The following is a 21,582-nucleotide window of genomic DNA, read 5'->3' on the forward strand; positions in this document are numbered from 1 at the left end:
GAGGCTGGGATAGGAGCCGTGCTCTCTCAGCGCTCGAGCACACCACCAAAGCTCCGCCCCTGTGCTTTCTTTTCGAAGAAAATCACCATCTAGCACAACCCTTACCATCTAGCGCCACCCTCCCCCCTACATTGTGGATTTCAAAGCACAAGCAGCACAATTGATCTTAGAAATATTTTTTGCGTATAAACTTTTTTCGTTTGGGCTTCCCCAAAATAACATGGTGAAAGTGATTTTTAAATGTCCCATCTAATACAACTGTCACAGGCTAGCTCACCCTCAGTTTCCACTAGCTTCCATAGCCACAAAGTAAGATTCAAAGTCAAAATTGGCTACAAAAATGTGCTTTTTGGTCTTKATTTAAGGTTACAGTTAGGCATAAGGTTAGCAGTSTGGTTAAGGTTAGGGTTAATAAGGTTAGGTTTAAAACAGATTTTAAGAAGATACATTTTAGAAATAGGCAGGTTTTATGGGCCTCATAGTCGGGTGATTCGCTCAGAATTTGAATTGAGTAGCATGTCACTCAGTAAATCCACACCCCCTAAGTTCCAAACATTCCCACACTGTTGCAAGGCTCTATGCGACAGCAATTTGAGAGACGAGGTTAACATGATATACATATACAGTTAACTGATTAAATCTACCTTTGATTTACCCATTCATCCASGCATACCACAAAGGGTTCACTGTCAGTCAACATGCCTTCAAATATAGGAGCTATCCTCCCTTTGTGCTAAAGTAAAGTTAACAGTATCCTCCCCTGATATTGCATAGGGGGCTACAGTACTTCGAAACTGTATCATGAGGTGATTAGCATGCACAGCAAAATGTCACACAAAAGCTATTAGGAACAGGACACTGAACAGACGAATGGAGAAGCAAACATCCCCTGACCAACCACCCTTCCCACTGACCAGTACTCTAATAGACAAATGGCAATTCACAGATATGGGGCTATGGCCTTGAAAATGAGGATTTTCATAGTTCATTTTCAGGCTTGGCTATACCTGTAAGGGTTGGCTGGATCACACGCACATCTGAATAAGCTACAGTGTAAAAAATMTAACTAGATACAATGCTGGCGACTCCTTAACCATCCCTGCGRTAAACAAAACTATAGTGTCGATATGTGTCTACACAAAAACGATTCATCTTTAGCAGAATTGTGAAATGCTCTTAYGTAATCCAATGATACATCTCCTGAATACAGGACTACGCCAAATAGTCACTAACACGAATGAGTTCTGCTAAAGATGAATTGTTTTCGTGAGCACACACTCACAGACYTTGGCCACAGGCAATGGCCAAATCCATTGGGAATGAAACAGAGTAGCGATGGCTCCATTGCTGTCAGTGCATCCAGAGTAGAACAACGCAGCATATCTGTCTGCCTCATTGTGTGACACAACTCATTCTGTTTGCCCCGCTCCTATRTGCTTCTGTCATTCCACCCTGCATTTCTCTGACTGTCTCTCTCTCCAGCAATATGTCCTTTCTCTCTCCCTGCCATAGTAGTGGCCAGCATGTCTGCAGACAYAGATGCAATCCGACTATGAGTTATGGCAGGGGTTCCTAKATTTTTTCACTCAGGCCCCCCTTCCAGCATTGGGAAACATCCCGCGCCCCCCATGTTTGCGCGCGGGCCACGCCTATTTCTATAGGCACAAGCACTGTTCATGACACAAACTGTTCACACCRCTCTTGTTGGGGGAGTGAACATTTTGCTATTTTAAAGCTTATTTCCTGGAATTCTACACATGTTATCATGGGGTGCAGAGAAAATGTTGACGTTTTAAAGCCTAATTTGTGACTCCAAATATACACAAATCTATGGGATAAAAAAAACTAACTCAAAAACATAAGCTGACATGGGCTAAGTTGATCTGGACATTTCTGACAAGTTATAAATAGCTCTCTAAGGTATGCAATGACTGACATGACAAGAAGAAAACTGATGAACAGGGCTCCGGAGCACCCGACGGAAATGGAGGAAAACTCGCCCTCCCTGCGGACCTGCATCCTTTCACTCCCTCTCCTCTCTACATTCTCCTCTTCTGTCTCTGCTGCTAAAACCACTTCTACCACTCTAAATTCCAAGCATCTGCCTCTAACCCTAGGAAGCTCTTTGCCACCTCTCCTCCCTCCTGAATCCTCCTCCCCCTCCCCCCCTCCTCCCTCTCTGCGGATGACTTCGTCAACCATTTTGAAAAGAAGGTTGACGACATCCGATCCTCGTTGCTAAGTCAAACGACACCGCTGGTTCTGCTCACACTGTCCTACCCTGGCTTTGACCTCTTTCTCCCTCTCCTCCAGATGAAATCTCGCATCTTGTGACGCCGGCCGCCCAACAACCTGCCCGCTTGACCCTATCCCCTCCTCTTCTCCAGACCATTTCCGGAGACCTTCTCCCTTACCTCACCTCGCTCATCAAACTCATCCTTGGACCGCTGGCTACGTCCCTTCCGCCTTCAAGAGAGCGAGAGTTGGCACCCCTTCTGAAAAAACCTACACTCGATCCCTCTGATGTCAACAACTACAGACCAGTAATCCCTTCTTTCTTTCTCTCCAAAACTCTTGAACGTGCCGTCCTTGGCCAGCTCTCCTGCTATCTCTCTCAGAATGACCTTCTTGATCCAAATCAGTCAGGTTTCAAGACAGTCATTCAACTGAGACTGCTCTTCTCTGTGTCACAGAGCGCTCCGCCACTGCTAAAGCTAACTCTCTCTCCTCTGCTCTCATCCTTCTAGACCTATCGGCTGCCTTTGATACTGTGAACCATCAGATCCTCCTCTCCACCCTCTCCGAGTTGGGCATCTCCGGCGCGGCCCACGCTTGGATTGCGTCCTACCTGACAGGTCGCTCCTACCAGGTGGCGTGGCGAGAATCTGTCTCCGCACCACGTGCTCTCACCACTGGTGTCCCCCAGGGCTCTGTTCTAGGCCCTCTCCTATTCTCGCTATACACCAAGTCACTTGGCTCTTCATATCCTCACATGGTCTTCCTATCATTGCTATGCAGACGACACACAATTAATCTTTCCTTTCCCCCTTCTGATAACCAGGTGGCGAATCGCATCTCTGCATGTCTGGCAGACATATCATGTGGATGACGGATCACCACCTCAAGCTGAACCTCGGCAAGACGGAGCTGCTCTTCCTCCGGGGAAGGACTGCCCGTTCCATGATCTTGCCATCACGGTTGACAACTCCATTGTGTCCTCCTCCCAGAGCGCTAAGAACCTTGGCGTGATCCTGGACAACACCCTGCGTTCTCAACCAACATCAAGGCGGTGACCCGTTCCGTAGGTTCATGCTCTACAACATCGCAGAGTACGACCCTGCCTCACACAGGAAGCGGCGCAGGTCCTAATCCAGGCACTTGTTCATCTCCGTCTGGATTACTGCAACTCGCTGTTGGCTGGGCTCCCTGCCTGTGCGATTAAACCCTACAACTCATCCAGAACGCCGCAGCCCGTCTGGTGTTCAACCTTCCCAAGTTCTCTCACGTCACCCGCTCCTCCGCTCTCTCCACTGCTTCCAGTTGAAGCTCGCATCCCTACAAGACCATGGTGCTTGCCTACGGAGCTGTGAGGGGAACGGCACCTCCGTACCTTCAGCTCTGATCAGGCCCTACACCCAAACAAGGGCACTGCGTTCATCACCTCTGGCCTGTCGCCTCCCTACTCTGAGGAAGTACAGCTCCCGCTCAGCCCCAGTCAAAACTGTTCGCTGCTCTGGCACCCCAATGGGTGGAACAAACTCCCCACGACGCCAGGTCAGCGGAATCAATCACCACCTTCCGGAGACACCTAAACCCCACCTCTTTAAGGAATACCTAGGATAGATAAAGTAATCCTTCTAACCCCCCCCCCCCCCCTTAGAGTAGATGCACTATTGTAAAGTGGTTGTTCCACTGGACATCAATAAGGTGAATGCACCAACTTGTAAGTCGCTCTGGATAAGAGCGTCTGCTAAATGACTTAAATGTAAATGTAAATGATGACCCACCTTGTGCATTCTACTATACAACTTTTCAAGAGTAAGTTGAACGCCGGACAGAGTTCGGCTCTCCCTATGTGTTAAACCAATCAGCCAATTGGCAACAGGCAGGGGGAGGAATGAATGTTAGGTGATTGGTGATTGGCTTACCTCCAGCACTTTGCCTGTGATAAACGCTGGCAGAGGCTTCTGCACTGGACCCCAAAATGAACCTGGTAGTCCTTCTCACAATAGGGTGTGCCATCCCTTCAGGAGAGTAGAGATAACACAGATCTGTCATTAGAATTAGAATTTGTGTCTTTCACTGTGGTCTGCAAGTATACCGTGTGTTACTATGTGTGTAATAGAACAGAATAGAATTGAACAATGTCTTTCACTGTGTCTGCAAGTTTACTATGTGTATGTTGTGTGCATTAGAATAGATTAGAATAAAATAAATAGAGTAGAATAGAATAGAATAGTGTGTTTTACTTTGTCGTTAAGATATAATATGTGTGTATTTCACTATATGTGTAAGCATGCATGTGTATAATAGTTTTCTTTAGACTTACTGCTGATGTACTCCCCAGTGAGGACTTTTTGACATGCCTTACACTTGAAGCAGCCCAGGTGCCACTGTCTCTCCAGAGCTAAGAGAGCCTGACCATTCTTAATGTCTCTACCACAGCCCGTACAGCCTGTAAACACACACACACACACACACACACACACCACACACACACACACACACAAGCACACGCACACACACGCACACACACCACACGCACACGCACGCACACGCACACCACACGCACACACACACACACACACACGCACACCACACACACACACACACACACACACACAACACACACACACACACACAAAGATGCAATCATTGAAGCCTTATACCAGCTATATAATAAATTATCACATTTTTCATAAGCTGTCAAAATAAGTTTTATATAGTTATGAGTCATAGCATTAGATGTTATAAAAACGGTTATAAAGAGTGTTACAAATTATTGTTCATCCTGTTGTCATWTGCTCTAATGTCAACTGTTAATAACAACTGCTATTACACAGTCTGCATGACAACGTATGCCATATGTTATTACATGCTACATAAGAGTCCAGATACCAGATGTTATAACAGGGTGTTATGTCATTTACCCTTCTCTGTGTCACATTATTCGATTGAATGGTATGTTGGGCGTCAAAACKATGTCAATTGCCCTTACAGAGTGTYCACAGACACCTTAAGTAAAGTGACATTCATTTGAGGTGTTATACCACATGATGAGTTAAAAGAGTATCCCAAAACATTTCCAGGATCTCCAAGAAACATGGGCAAAMGGGAGCACAGACGTTCTTAGGATTTTAGGACACATTAAAATACKGACAACATGCCAAAAGCACACAAACGAAAGAAATGGAAGCAAATAGAATTTTACAAACAAATCTACGTTGCTGGGGCACAACAGGGTTTGTAAAATGATTGCGAAAGTATTTCTGAGCTAGGCTGGTCCCAGGTTTGGATATACAGCACAAACAGATCTAGGACCAGGCTATGTCTAAGCTGCAYTTGAAATATTGCTGCGCTTATTACTGAGTACTGTATATTGGTTACTAGTAGTTTACAGAGTTCTGGTGTTAATCCCTAACAATGGGTTACACACATCATATGAACTCAAATAAATTGGTTGGACATTTTTGCGAATTTTTGTTTGAGTATTAGTTCAATGTGACTAAGCCATTCACAGTACTGTAAGGATAGTGGAGACAGAGGCTACTCACAGTTGGAGTCGATGATGTCCTTGCCAGGTCCTGGGGATGTGGGCTGGACACAGTACTGACACAGACAGTCTTTGCCATTGAAGGTGACCCTATCCCCAGCAGGAAACGGTCGTCTGTGGGAGAGACAGACATATACATGGACTAATGGTCAGACACCAAACAGATGGATAGTGTAGCACAGGTCACATTAGGGTATGTCTGGCTGAGAATATTCAGTGTATTGAATAACAGTGTATTATTTTATTTTTTATTTAATAAGGCAAGTCAGTTAAGAACAAATTCTTATTTTCAATGATGGCCTAGGAACAGTGGGTTAACTGCCTTGTTCAGGGGCAGAACGACAGATMTTTACCTTATCAGCTCGGAGATTCAATCTAGCAAGCTTTCGGTTACTAGTCCAACGCTCTAACCACTAGGTTACCTGCTGCCCCGTATGATCACGGGAATGTGTTTCAGCATCGTTGGAGTGACCCCTTTCAAGACCAAAGCAATCGATGTAGATAAGAAGATGCAGTCAGTTTGATAAGATAAGGTGAACAATAAGAGTAATGAGATAGATAATAGTAATGCTTCTAGCTCTTGACCAGGGCTCCTTTGAAAAAGAGATTCCTATCTCAATAGTACTCTCCTGAATAACTAACATGCTGACTAGACCGAGCACGCACGTGCGTCCTTGTGCGCCATCGCACGCATGTTGATTTTGTCCATCCATACCAGACGCGATCAGGGCGCGCAGGTTGAAATATCAAAACGAACTCTGAACCAACTTTATTAATTTGGGGACAGTTCGAAACGCATGAAACAATCATGGCCATTTAGCTAGCTACTTTGCTGTTGCTAGCTTGTTTGTCCTGCTATATAAACATTGGGTTGTTATTTTACCTGAAATGCACAAGGTCCTCTACTCCGACAATTAATCCACAGATAAATGGGTAAACCTAGTTACTTTCCTAGTAATCTCTCCTCCTTCAGTCTTCTGCTTCTTCTTCTTCTTCTTTGGACTTTATATGGCGGTTGGCATCCAACTTTAAGGTGCATTACCACCACCAACTGGAATGGAGTGTGAACCTCAGTTCATCTTTCAATCACCCACATGGTAATATGCTCCTAAAAATCAATGAGGAGATTGGAGAGGCGGGACTTGCAGCTCTTCAAGCGTCAAAAATTTAACAAAGTTCTATTTTAGCGCCTGGCTTCGCAGACGCTCGTTGAGGCACTTTAGCAGTTTGGATGAAATGATTGAATAACATGTGTAAATSTATTCTGCAACGCTCACACATAACGCGAGCAGTATGGTCAGCATGTAAGAGATACATACAATTCCAAAATAGGAGTATGCACTTCAAAATAAGAGTCTGTAGGTTTCGGGTGGGGGTTCTTACTTGCAGATGGTGCAGACGAAGCAGGCAGGGTGGTAGGTCTTGCCCAGAGCAGTGACCACCTCTCCCTCCACAAAGTCCCCACAGCCATTGCAGCGCGTCCCGTGCATTCGCTGGTAGTCCAGGGTACACAGGTAGTCTCCATTCTTCATGAAGAAGCCTCCCTGAGCCAGGTCACAGCCACACACTGCAAAGACACGACAGCAGTCAGTAAGTCATGCTATTCTCTAACCTCCTTCCATGCATCCATTCAACCATCCATCCATCCATCGACCTATCCATTCATCGACCCATCCATCCATCCATTTGTTGGTTTTCCATGTGGATGTGTAGAAATGTGTGTTTGTATGTCCATTAGGCTACTGAATGTCACTCTGACAAACGATAAAATAAAATAAAGTCAAATGCCAATGCCTCTGTGGATATGTAAGGTGAATTATTTATTGTGTTTCCAGAGACAAGAACAATATCTTCCACCTTCAATTATAGAGATATGGAATATAAATAAATTACTAAGAAGGCCCCTCCTTGGATCTTCCCATATGGGATTGCTACCAATGCTGTATTTTGCACTTGTAAATAATGAACAGCGAGCTCCAAATGTATTGGGAAAGTGAAAAATGTGTTGTTGTATTGTCTCTGTACTCCAACACTTTGGATTTAAAATGATACAATGACTATGAGGTTAAAATGCAGACTGTCAGGTTTAATTTAGGGGTATTTTTATCCATATAGGGTGAACTGTTAGGAAATTACAACACCTTTTGTTCGTAGTCCCCCCATTTTAGAGGACCAAAAGTATTGGGACAAATTCACTTACAGTGGCAAGAAAAAGTATGTGAACCCTTTGGAATTATCTGGATTTCTGCATAAATGGGTCATGGAATTAGATCTGATCTTCATCTAAGTCACAACAACAGACATACACAGTTTGCTTAAACTAATAACACACAAATATATGTATTTCTCTTGCCTATATTGAATACATATTTTAAACATTCACAGTGTTTCAGTCAGGAGTCAGCTAACCTAGAGTACAATCATTGAGAAGAGATTAGAGATGTTGGTTAGAGCTGCCCTGCCCAATCGAAAACACTCATTCAAATGTGAGTTTGCTATTCACAATAAGAATTGCCTGATGTGAACCATGCCTCTAACAAAATAGATCTCAGAAGACCCAAGATTAAGAAATAATGACTTGCATAAAGCTGGAAAGGGTTACAAAAGTATCTCTAAAAGCCATGATGTTCATCAGTCCACGGTAAGACAAATTGTCTATAAATGGAGAAAGTTCAGCACTGTTGCTACTCTCCCTAGGAGGGGCCATCCTGCAAAGATGACTGCAAGAGCACAGCGCAAAATGCTCAATGAGATAAAGAAGAATCCTAGTGTCAGCTAAAGACTTGGAACAATCTCTGGAACATGCTAACATCTCTGTTGACGAGTCTACGATACATAAAACACAAAACAAAAATGGTGTTCATGGGGCGACTCCACGGAAGAAGACACTGCTGTCTTCTTTACATAAGTATTCAGACCCTTTGCTATGAGACTCGCAATTGAYCTCAGGTGCATCCTGTTTCCATTGATCATCCTTGAGATGTTTCTACAACTTTATTGGAGTCAACCTGTGGTAAATTCAGTTGATTGGACATGGTTTGGAAAGGCACACACACCTGTCTATATAAGGTTCCACAGTTAACAGAGCATGTCAGAGCAAAAAAGCAAGCCATGAGGTCGAAGGAATTATCCGTAAAGCTCAGAGACAAGATTGTGTCAAAGCACATATCTGGGAAAGGGTCCAAAACATTTCTGCAGCATTGAAGATCCCCAAGAACACAGTGGTCTCCATCAATCTTAAATGGAAGAAGTTTGGAAACACCAAGACTTCGAGCTGGCCTCCCTGGTCAAACTGAGCAATCGGGGGAGAAGGGCCTTGGTCAGGGAGGTGACCAAGAACCCAATGGTCACTCTGACAGAGATCTAGTTTGCCAATAGGCACCTAAAGACTCTCATACTATGAGAAACAATATTCTCTGGTCTGATGAAACCAGGATTGAACTCTTTGACCTGAATGCCAAGCTTCACGTCTGGAGGAAACCTGGCACCACCCCTATGGTAAAGCATGGTGGTGGCAGCATCATGCTGTGGGGATGTTTTTCAGCAGCAGGGACTGGGAGACTAGTCAATTTGTAAGTCGCTCTGGATAAGAGCGTCTGCTAAATGACTTAAATGTAGTCAGGATTGAAGGAAAGATGAAAGGAGCAAAGTACAGAGAAATCCTTGACGAAAACCTGCTCCAAAGCGCTCAGGACCTCAGACTGGGGCGAGGGTTCACCTTCCAACAGGACAACGACCCGAAGCACACAGCCAAGACAACGCAGGAGTGGCTTTGAAACAATTCTCTGAATGTCCTTGAGTGGCCCAGCCAGAGCCTGGACTTGAACCCGATCAAACATCTCAGGAGACTTGAAAATAGCTGCAAAGCGACGCTCCCCATCCAACCTGACAGAGCTGCAGAGCAGAATGGGACAAACTCCCCAAATACAGGTGTGCCAAGCTTGTAGGGTCATACCCAAGAAGGCTCGAGGCTGTAATCGCAGCCAAAGGTGCTTCAATAAAGTACTGTGTATATGGTCTGAATACTTACATATGTAAATGTGATATTTCAGTTCTCTTTTTTAATACATTTGCAAACATTTCTAAAAAACGATTTTTGCTTTGTCATTATTGGCTATTGTGTGTAGTTTGAGGGAATGAACAATGTAATACATTTTAGAATAAGCCTGTAACGCAACAAAATTCTGTTTCAGAAACCGTTCACTCCAAACAGAAAATGCAAACAAGAGTTTCCATTGGAAACAGGTAGGTACCTCCCCGTTTTAGACTGTTTGCATCCGTTTGGTTCCTAAACGGTAAACGGTTTCTGGACTGAGTACACCCCAGGTAGTCTCCAATGAAGACTGACATCAAACAAAGACTACAGTTTCAATTACGGTCTTATTCAAAGTTGACGTAATATKTATCAATGTGCTCAATTTCATTGAAAGGAAAATGGCAGTCAAAACTTTGGAATCATTTTACAATTTCAATAGCATTCATAAAAAAAGTCACAAGTGAATGCAGACTAAAAAGATTTGCATCAAGTGTGATGTTTAATTTTTCACTCAGAATGAAATAACGAGGTGGATCAGGTAAGTGTTACAACAGTTAAACAACAATCAATATCGACATTTCAATATCATGTTACTAATATGCAAATCAGACATATTTCAGCATGGAATTAAACATCATGGTAGGTATGATTGCCATAGTCAACTCAATCATCTTTTTCCTGCCAAGGTGGGATTTACCCTCCATCCTCCTCTTCCGAACCTCTCCACTTTGAAGGGTATTTATTTTCTTGGCTGGCCCATTCTCCTCCCCCTCGGTTGTGCCGCTACAAGCTGTAAATAAAAATACACACACCACATTTTTTTATTTCTAGTACATGGCACAAAAAGCTTACTGAGAAGCTTTGTATAACAGATGTGCTTTTAGGCCTTGGCATAAAAACAGAGAGAGAGAGAGACACAGAGAGAGAGAGAGAGAGAGAGAGAGAGAGAGAGAGAGAGAGAGAGAGAGAGAGAGAGAGAGCAATGGAATGTTAGCTACATGGTTAACACTGCATCTAGTCCTCCTCGTTCCGCTGTGAAAGGACCACCCCTGCTCCGGTGTCCGAGGTGTCCACCTCTACCACAAAGCGACGAGTAGGATCAGGATGAACGAGGATGGGTCCAGAGGTGAAACGTCCCTTGAGCTCCATGAATGCCCTGTCAGCAATGGGAGTCCAGCAAAAACGGGTCTGGGACTTGCGTGTTAGGACCGTGAGATGCGCTGCCACCGCATCAAAGTTGCGTATAAAACCCCCAAAATTGTCAAACCTGAGGAACCACTGGACTTGCTTGAGTGAGGTGGGACGGGGCCAGTCGGCAACCGCCTCAACCTTTACAGGGTCCATTTGGATGCCTGCCGTGGAGACAATGTGACCCAGGAAGGAAACTTGGGATACGTGATACTCACACTTCTCTATCTTGACATTGTTGGCTCTGCAGGAGGCCTCTCAGGACTTCCGCAGTAGAGGCAGCAACCTTCGCGCATGGTCCTTTCACGCACCTGTGGGCTCAGACGTGTGCGTCCCAGCTGCATGGGCTCCTCAAAGCCTGGTTCGGGGGGCTTGGGGTGCTCAGAAAACCGGGATACTGGGGTGGTGTCAAAACGGCGCTGTCTCACGCGTTCTTTGAGGGGGTTGTCGATTGTCCCTGATTAAGAAATAATAATTGTCCCTGGTGTCAAAACGGCGCTGTCTCACGCGTTCTTTGAGGGGGTTGTCGATTGTCCCCTCAAGTCCCTGATTGCCAGCGTTATCAGGGACTTGAGGTTCTCTCCCAGTTCCCGAGAGGCCAGTTCATCCTTGATTGAGTGGTGGAAAGCGATAACCAGGGCCTCCGTATTCCACCCACTCTCGGCGGCGAGGGTACGGAACTCAATGGCGAAGTCAGCAACTGGTCTGGCCCCTTGGTGGATATTGAACAGTCGACTGGCCACTTCTCGTCCGCTGACAGGGTGGTCAAAGATTCATCGCAGCTCGGCAATGAAGGCTAATATGGAACTGCAGGATGGTGACTGCAGTACCCACATCGGTGTAGGTYATCATGGCCCGATCGGTGTGGAACGAGAAGGACTGTAGCTCGAACACCAGAGAACACTCAGTGAGGAACCCTTGCATCTTTCCGGGTGGCCGGCCCACCACTCGGGGCTAGGATCTTGGGTTCAAGTTTCTTTGAGGAACTACGGCGATGCCTGTAGCGCTGGGTGATGAGACTTGGACATTGGCTCCTCCTGGGTTGAGCTTGGACTGTGGTTGGAGGGAGTCGATAAGTGTCCGCAGGGTCTCTGATATTTGGGAGAGTTGTTATTGTTTCCGCCCCAGCAGTGCTCCTTATTGGGTTACAACATTATTGATCTGGGTGATCTCTGCTGTGTCCATGTATAGGCAGAAGCTTMCTGTGACGTGGTAAGGTTGGACCCAGGTGCAGAGAAGAAACCAGATGTCACGCCCTGACCTTAGAGAGCCATTTTATTTCTCTAGTTGGTTAGGTCAGGGTGTGATTTGGGGTGGGCATACTATGTTGTTTGTTTCTATGTTTTGGCCGGGTATGGTTCTCAATCAGGGACAGCTGTCTATCGTTGTCTCTGATTGGGAWTCATACTTAGGCAGRCTTTTTTCCTTTTGGTAMTTGTGGATAGTTGTCTTCGTTTGTGCATGTATAGCCTTACGGAGCTTCACATTTGTTTTTTGTTGTATTATTGTTTTGTTGGCGAGGAGCGTGGTACTGGTCAGGCACCATGTGATGCGGTAAAGCGCACGGTGTCTCCAGTGCGCGTGCACAGCCRGGTGCGCTCGGAGCCAGCTCTCCGCAAGTGCCACGCTAGAGTGGGCATCCAGCCAGGGCAGATTATGCCAGCTCAGCGCTCTTGGTCTCCGGTGCACCGTTTCAGCCCAGGGTATCCTGCGCCGGCTCTGAACACTGTGTCTCCGGTGCGCTGTGATAGTTCAGTGCATCCTGTGCCTGCGCTCCGCACGTGCCGGGCTAAAGGGGGCATTCAGCCACGAGGAGCGGTGCAAGTGTTAAGCACCAGATCTCCAGTGCTCCCCATAGCCCGGTTCGACCTGTGCCTGCGCTCTGGAGGTGCCGGGCTAAAGTGGGCATTCGGCCTGGAAGAGTGGGGCCAAGGATAAGCACCAGATCTCCAGTGCTCCCCCAAAGCCCGGTTCATCCTGTGCTTGCTTCACGGGTCAGTCCGGAGGCTTCAGCGACGATCTCCAGTCCGGAGCCTCCAGCGACGGTCCCCGGTCCGGACCCTCCAGCGACGGTCCCCGGTCCGGAGCATCCAGCGACGGTCCCCAGTCCGGAGCCTCCAGCGACGGTCCCCAGTTCGGAGCCTCCAGCGACGGTCCCCAGTCCGGAGCCTCCAGCGACGGTCTTCAGTCCGAAGCCTCCAGCGACAGTCTTCAGTCCGAAGCCTCCAGCGACGGTCTCCAGTCCGGGTCCTGCATTATTGTTGCATTATTGTCCTGCAGCGAGGGTCCCCAGTCCGGGGCCTGCAACGAGGGTCCCCAGTCCGGGGCCTGCAACGAGGGTCCCCAGTCCGGGGCATGCGGCGAGGGTCCCCAGTCCGGGGTCGGCAACGAGGGTCCCCGCACCAGAGACGCCACCAAAGTGAGGGGAGCCAGAGGTGGAGCGGGGGCTATGTCCCGAGCCGGAGCCGCCACAGATGGTAGATGCCCACCCGGACCCTCCCCTATAGGTTTAGGTTTGCGGCCGGGAGTCTGCACCTTTGGGGGACGGTACTGTCACGCCCTGACCTTAGAGAGCCGTTTTATTTCTCTAGTTGGTTAGGTCAGGGTGTGATTTGTTGTGGGCATACTATGTTGTTTGTTTCTATGTTTTGGCCGGGTATAGTTCTCAATCAGGGACAGCTGTCTATCGTTGTCTCTGATTGGGAATCATACTTAGGCAGCCTTTTTTKTTTTGGTAGTTGTGGGTAGTTGTCTTCGTTTGTGCATGTATAGCCTTACGGAGTTTCACGTTCGTTTTTTGTTGRATTATTGTTTTGTTGGCGACATTTGCAAATAAATAAAAAATGTACGCTCACCACGCTGCACCTTGAACCATTACATACGACGATTGTGACACCAGATGAGTAATCAGTGGTTAAGGATAAACATAATACTTTACTGAGCAAATTGGACATACTTGAGTGTCGTTAATGTCTCTAGGATGGTCACTGCCGTCCTCTGGTTACAGGTGGAACCATGACATACTGTATGCAACGAGCCACATTCACTCCCAAGGATAAATTGACCCAGAGAGAGAGAGAGAGAGAGAATTACGTTTATTTGGATTAAGGCTCAGAGTTGCGGACAAGATTAGTTCTTAAACTAATCGAATTGAGCGAGAACCATCAGTCAGAGGTACTGTCWAGCAGTGTCACAAATACACCCTATTCTCTAGTGCACTACTTTTGACCAGGACCCATAGGTCTCTGGTCAAAAGTAGTGCACTACAGTATGTAGGGAATATGGTGCCATTTGGGAAACAGTCTATTTGATTGGTCCTCAGCCCACCTCGTCTAAAGCAGGTTTAGGCCACACAAGCCAGGCTGGTTTGCATGCAAGGTAACAGTGTTCTCTGTTGTAAGGCCTTGTGTTTGTCTCCCTGTGTGAGAGGCTGCGAGCTATAACAAAGCAATTTGTAATTGAAAGTGAAATGCATGGACAGTGCTAAGATTAGTTTTTCTCTGAGCGTAGCATGCAATGGGTTCCTCTATAGACACGCACAAATACCACCTTGGGTTTGTGTTCTGTTGTGTGTGTGTGTGTTTGTGGGTGTGTGTGTGTGTGTGTGTGTGTGTGTGTGTGGTGTGTGTGTGTGTGTGTGTGTGTGTGTGTGTGTGTGTGTGTGTGTGTGTGTGTGTGTGTGTGTGTGTGTGTGTGTGTGTGTGTGTGTGTGTGTGTTTGTGGTGTGTGTTGGTGCTGTTAGTGGAGGATACGGGACTGATGGGAATTCATGTTTCAAACAAGCTGACTAAAGACCTGGCATTAAACAAGTCATGTGAGTTGATGATTCAACCAGATACGCATCAGCAACCACAGACAATGAAGTCACTGAAACCCTTAARAAAGAGTTGTTTGGAATGGGTGGCCAGTAATACACTGGTCCTGAACATCTCTAAAACTAAGAGCATTGTATTTGGTACYAATCATTCTAGCCCTCAGCTGAATCTGGTAATGAATGGTGTGGCTGTTGAACAAGTTGAGGAGACTAAATTACTTGGCGTTACCTTAGATTGTAAACTGTCATGGTCAAAACATAGATTCAATGGTTTTAAAGATGGGGGGTCTGTCCGTAATAAAGAGATGCTCTGCTTTTTTGACACCACACTCCAAAAAGCAAGTTATGCAGGCTCTAGTTTTGTCTAATCTTGATTATAGTCCAGTRGTGTGGTCCAGTGCTGCAAGAAAAGATCTAGTTAAGATGCAGCTGGCCCAGAACAGAGCGGCACGTTTTTCATTGTAATCAGAGGCCTAATATTAATACTATGCATGCCAGTCTCTCTTGGATAAGAGTTGAGGACTGACTGCATCACTTCTTCTTTTTATAAGAAACATTCATGTGTTGAAAATCCCAAATAGTTTCATAGTCAACTTACACAGAGTTCTGACACAAACACTTACCCCACCAGATGTGCCACCAGGGGTCTTTTCACAGTCCCCAAATCCAGAACAAATTCAAGAAAGCGTACAGTATTATATAGAGCCCTTATTGCATGGAACTTCCTTCCATCTCATATTGCTCAAATTAACAGCAAACCTGGTTTCAAAAAACAGATGAAGCAACACCTCACGAACAACGCCTCTCCCCTATTTGACCTAGATACAGTAGTTTGTGTGCATTCATTGATATGTAYGTTACGTGTGCCTTTATTTTTWWAAATGTATTTCTGTCCTTGAGTTGTTCTCGTCTATTGATGTTCTGTATTATGTCATGTTTCATGTTTTGTGTGGACCCCAGGAAGAGTAGCTGCTGCTTTTGCAACAGCTAATGGGGATCCTAATAAACCAATACACATACCAAACACAGGAAATATCACAGAGGATACAATAAAACCACGCACACATTTTTAGCATAATTAATTTTTCCGACTAATGTACATGTAGGAGCAAGCATGTTGCAACAACAATGCAAATTAAGTTAAAGGGGGCATCCCAAATTGTAACCTATTCCCTATATAGTGCACTCCTTTTAACCAGGGGCATAGGGCTCTGATCAACAGTAGTGCACTGTATAGGGAATACGGTACCATTTGGGATGCAGTCAAAGAAAACAGAATCAAAAATTTGACAGTTGCTTTTACACTTTTTAAGAGGATAGCTCTAATGTGTGCTTTGACAACACACACACACACACACACACACACACACACACACACACACACACACACACACACACACACACACACACACACACACACCACACACACACACACACACACACAACAACACACACACACACACACACACACAACACACACACCACGTGGACACCCCTTCAAATTAGTCGATTCGGCCACACCTGACAGATGTATAAAATTGAGCACACAGCCATGCACACTTCACTGGCCTGCACAGAGCCCTGACCTCAGCCCAATCGAACACTTTTGGATGAATTGGAATGCCGACTGCCAGCCAGGCCTAATTGCCCAACATCAGTGCCCAACCTCACTAATACTCTCGTGGCTTAGTGGAAGTCGACGCAGCAATGTTTTTGTCTACCACGAAAGTGGTGTGGCGTTTTGTGTGCGTTTTGTTGCTAACCTTACTTTGCTACGTGACAATTTACAGTTTTTACTTTTAATTACCGTTTATATTTTTAGTTTTTCCCTCACTCAACTTTTGGGGGTTTTGTTGCTAACCTTACTTTGCTACCTGACAACTTTACGGTTTTACTTTTTAATTACCGTTATATTTTTGTTTTTCCCTCACTCAACATTCTTCATTCAACTTTTTCACTCCGGACGCTTTTATCTGGACGTGGTTCGTCAGGAACTCACCAGCCGAAGCTAAGTAGTAACATTAAAATGATGCCTTCTAATTGCAGTCGCTGTACTCATAATTAACAGGAGAACGATTGCCTTATGGCGAGGATAGCTGTGCAGCAAGCCCAGCTTCAGACGCGATCGTTAGGCAAGGGTAATTTCAGTGTAGGAAAGGATGAAACAGCGTCTGTGCCACCAAGTAAGTACAGATAGTAGTATAAATCCCCTCGCACGGTCCCTGCAGCCGGACAACTTTCTCATGGCTTCTGGAGGAAATGCTGTAGGAATGCTCAACCGGTGTCGCTCATTCAGCCTACATAAACTTTCAACCGGTTTCCCCATTAAGCAGCGAGTCGGAGTCAGAGGCCGAGCCTTCTCTGGTCTCTACTCCTCCCGTTACGGGGTCTGAGACGCAAAAGCCTCCACCATTATCTCTGACAAATGAAAACCCTAGTCAATGGCGACTCCATTACCCGCAGTATTAGACTTAAAATGAATCAACCAGCGATCATACACTGTTTACCAGGGGGCAGGGCTACCGACATTAAGGCTAATCTGAAGATGGTTTAAGCGTCTCCTGGGCCATATACAGCGTTCCTCACTGAGTTCCCTGAATTCCTATCGGACCTTGTAGTGTTAGCAGATAATATTCACATTTTTGTTGACTTTAATTTTCACATGGGAAAGTCCACAGACCCACTCCAAAAGGCTTTCGAAGCCATCATCGACTCAGTGGGTTTTGTCCAACATGTCTCCGGACCTACTCACTGCCACAGTCATACTCTGGACCTAGTTTTGTCCCATGGAATAAATGTTGTGGATCTTAATGTTTTTCCTCATAATCCTGGACTATTGGACCACCATTTTATTACGTTTGCAATCACAACAAATAGTCTGCTCAGACGCCAAACCAAGGATCATCAAAGTCGTGCTATAAATTCTCAGACAACCCAAGATTCCTTGATGCCCTTCCAGACTTCCTCTGCCTACCCAAGGACGTCAGAGGACAAAAATCAGTTAACCACCTAACTGAGGAACTAAATTTAACCTTGCGCAATACCCTAGATGCAGTCGCACCCCTAAAAACTAAAAACATTTGTCAGAAAGAAACTAGCTTCCTGGAATACAGAAAATACCCGAGCTCTGAAGCAAGCTTCCAGAAAATTGAACTGAAATGGCGCCACCACCAAACTGGAAGTCTTCCGACAAGCTTGGGAAGACAGTACCGTGCAGTATCGAAGAGCCCTCACTGCTGCTCGATCATCCTATTTTCCAACTTAATTGAGGAAAATAAGAACAATCCAAAATTTATTTTTGATACTGTCGCAAATAGCTAACTAAAAAGCAGCATTCCCCAAGAGAGGATGGCTTTCACTTCAGCAGTAATAAAATTCATGAACTTCTTTGAGGAAAAGATCATGATCATTAGAAAGCAAATTACGGACTCCTCTTTAAATCTGCGTATTCCTCCAATGCTCAGTTGTCCTGTATCTGCACAACTCTGCCAGGACCTAGGATCAAGGGAGACACTCAAGTGTTTTAGTACTATATATCTCTGACGCAATGATATAAAATATTAGGCCTTTAACCCTTCAAGCTGCATACTGTGACCTATTCCAACTAAACTACCTGAAAGAGCTGCTTCCTGTCTTGGCTTCCTATGTTGAACATAATAAATGGATCTCTTATCCACCGCATGTGTACCAAACTCACTAAAGTGGCAGTAATAAAGCCTATCTTGAAAAAGCCAAACCTTGACCCAGAAAATATTTAAAAAACTATCGGCCTATATCGAATCTCCCATTCCTCTCAAATGTTTTAGAAAAAGCTGTTGCGCAGCAACTCACTGCCTTCCTGTAGACCAAACAAAGTATACAATGCTTCAGTCTGGTTTAGACACCATCATAGCACTGAGACTGCACTTGTGAAGGTGGTAAAATTTCCTTTTAATGGCGTCAGACCGAGGCTCTGCATCTGTCCTCGTGCTCCTAGACCTTAGTGCTGCTTTTTGATACCATCGAATCACCACATTCTTTTGGAGAGATTGGAAACCCAAATTGGTCTACACGGACAAGTTCTGGCCTGGTTTAGATCTTATCTGTCAGAAAGATATCAGTTTGTATCTGTGGATGTTTGTCTCGACAAATCAACTGTAAATTTCGGTGTTCCTCAAGGTTCCGTTTTAGGACCACTATTGTTTTCACTATATATTTTACCTCTTGGGGATGTCATTCGAAAACATAATGTTAACTTTCACTGCTATGCGGATGACACACAGCTGTACATCATTCGATGAACATGGTGAAGCCCAAAATTTCCCTGGCTGGAAGCCTTTGTTTCAGACATAAGGAAGTGGATGGCTGCAAACGTTCATACTTTTAACTCGGACAAAACAGAGATGCTTGTTCTAGGTCCCAAGAAACAAAGAGATCTTCTGTTGAATCTGACAATTAATCTTGGTGGTTGTAAAGTCATCTCAAATAAAACTGTGAAGGACCTCGGCGTTACTCTGGACCCTGATCTCTCTTTTGACGAACATATCAAGACTGCCATGGTGATGCGTTGTGCAGAACCTACTACCCTCTGAAGAGCCTTACGGTTGTGGGCGGAGCAGTTGCCATACCAGGCGGTGATACAGCCGACAGGATGCTCTCGATTGTGCATCTGTAAAAGTTTGAGAGTACTTTGCGCGTGACACAAGTAATTTTTCCAACAATTGTTTAAAGACAGATTATTTCATTTAATATATCACTGTATCACAATTCCAGTGGGTCAGGAGTTTACATACACTAAGTACACTGTGCCTTTAAACTGTGCCTTTAAAATTCCAGAAAAAGATGTTATGGCTTTAGAAGCTTCTGATAGGCTAATTGACATAATTTGAGTCAATTGGAGGTGTACCTGTGGATGTATTTCAAGGCCTACCATTCAAACTCAGTGCCTCTTTGCTTGACAAATTGGGAAAATCAAAAGAAATCAGCCAAGACCTCAGAAAAAAAATCGTAGACCTCCACAAGTCTGGTTCATCCTTGGGAGCAATTTCCAAATGTCTGAAGGTACCACATTCATGTGTACAAACAATAATACGCAAGTATAAAACACCATGGACCACGCAGCCGTCATACCGCTCAGGAAGGAGACGCGGTCTAGAGATAACATACTTTGGTGCAAAAGTGCACAAGGACCTTGTGAGATGCTGGAGGAAACAGGTACAAAAGTATCTATATCCACAGTAAAACGAGTCCTATTTCGACATAACCTGAAAGGCCACTCAGCAAGGAAGAAGCCACAGCTCCAAAACCACCATAAAAAAGTCAGACTACGGTTTGCAACTGCACATGTGGACAAAGATCGTACTTTTTGGAGAAATTCCTCAAAAATAGAACTGTTTGGCCATAATGACCATCATTATGTTTGGAGGAAAAAGAGGGAAGTTTGTAAGCCGAATACACCATCCCAACCGTGAAGCACGGGGTGGCAGCATCATGTTGTGGGGGTGCTTTGCTGCAGGAGGGACTGGTGCACTTCACAAAATAGATGGTATCACGAGGGAGGAAAATTAGTGGATATATTGAAGCAACATCTGAAGACATCAGTCAGGAAGTTAAAGCTTGGTTGCAATGGGTCTTCCAATGGACAATGACATCAAGCATACTTCCAAAGTTGTGGCAAAATAGCTTAAGGACAACAAAGTCAAGGTATTGAGTGGCCATCCCAAAGCCCTGACCCATCAATCCTATAGAAAATTTGGGGGCAGAAATGAAAAAGCATGTGCGAGCAAGGAGGCCTACAAACCTGACTCAGTTACACCAGCACTGTTCAGGAGGAATGTGCCAAAATTCACCCAACTTATTGTGGGAAGCTTGCTACCCAAAACGTTTGACACAAGTTGAACAATTTAAAGTGCAATGCTACCAAATACTAATTGAGTGTATGTAAACTTCTCACCCACTGGGAATGTGATGAACGGAATGAAAGCTGAAATAAATCATTCTCGCTACTATTATTCTGACATTTTAATTTTTTTAAATAAAGTGGTGATCCTATGACCTAAGACAGGGAATCATTTTTACCAGGATTAAGTGTCAGGAATTGTGAAAAACTGAGTTTAAATGTATTTGACTAAGGTGTATGTAAACTTCCGACTTCAACTGTCGGTATTCCTCTTGTCCAGATGGGTTAGGGCAGTGTGATTGCGATTGTGTCGTCGGTGGACCTATTGGGGCGGTAAGCAAATTGGAGTGGGTCTAGGGTGTCAGTAAGGTGGAGGTGATATGATCCTTGACTAGTCTCTCAAAACACTTCATGATGACGGAAGTGAATGCTACGGGGCGATAGTCATTTAGCTCAGTTACCTTAGCTTTCTTGGGAACAGGAACAATGGTGGCCCTCTTGAAGCATGTAGGAACAGCAGACTTGGATAGGGATTGATTGAATATGTCCGTAAACACACCAGCCAGCTGGTCTGTGCATGCTCTGAGGACGCGGCTAGGGATGTCGTCTGGGCCGGCAGCTTTGCGAGGGTTAACACGTTTAAATGTTTTATTCACGTTGGCTGCGGTGAAGGAGAGCCCGCAGGTTTTGGTAGCGGGCCATGTCAGTGGCACTGTATTGTCCTCAAAGCGAGCAAAGAACTTGTTTAGTTTGTCTTTGAGCAAGACGTCAGTGTCCGCGACAGGGCTGTTTTTTTTTTTGTAATCCATGATTGACTGTAGACCCTGCCACAGACATCTCATGTCTGAGCCATTGAATTGCAACTCTACTTTGTCTCTATACTGACGCTTAGC

At 45.2% G+C, this 21,582-nt stretch overlaps 1 protein-coding gene across 1 annotated transcript in view; it reads right to left on the minus strand.

Moving 5' to 3' along the window:
* LOC111951820 (actin-binding LIM protein 1-like) overlaps positions 1 to 21,582 on the minus strand; it is a 128,352-nt gene that overhangs the window by 41,288 nt on the left and 65,482 nt on the right. Inside the window, 5 exon segments of the mRNA XM_023970058.2 lie at positions 4,149 to 4,172; positions 4,175 to 4,244; positions 4,546 to 4,675; positions 5,775 to 5,887; positions 7,157 to 7,340. Coding sequence (XP_023825826.1) covers positions 4,149 to 4,172; positions 4,175 to 4,244; positions 4,546 to 4,675; positions 5,775 to 5,887; positions 7,157 to 7,340 — 521 coding nt within the window.

This window comes from Salvelinus sp. IW2-2015, linkage group LG25, assembly GCF_002910315.2.
Source record: "Salvelinus sp. IW2-2015 linkage group LG25, ASM291031v2, whole genome shotgun sequence".
NCBI classification, from domain to species: domain Eukaryota; kingdom Metazoa; phylum Chordata; class Actinopteri; order Salmoniformes; family Salmonidae; genus Salvelinus; species Salvelinus sp. IW2-2015.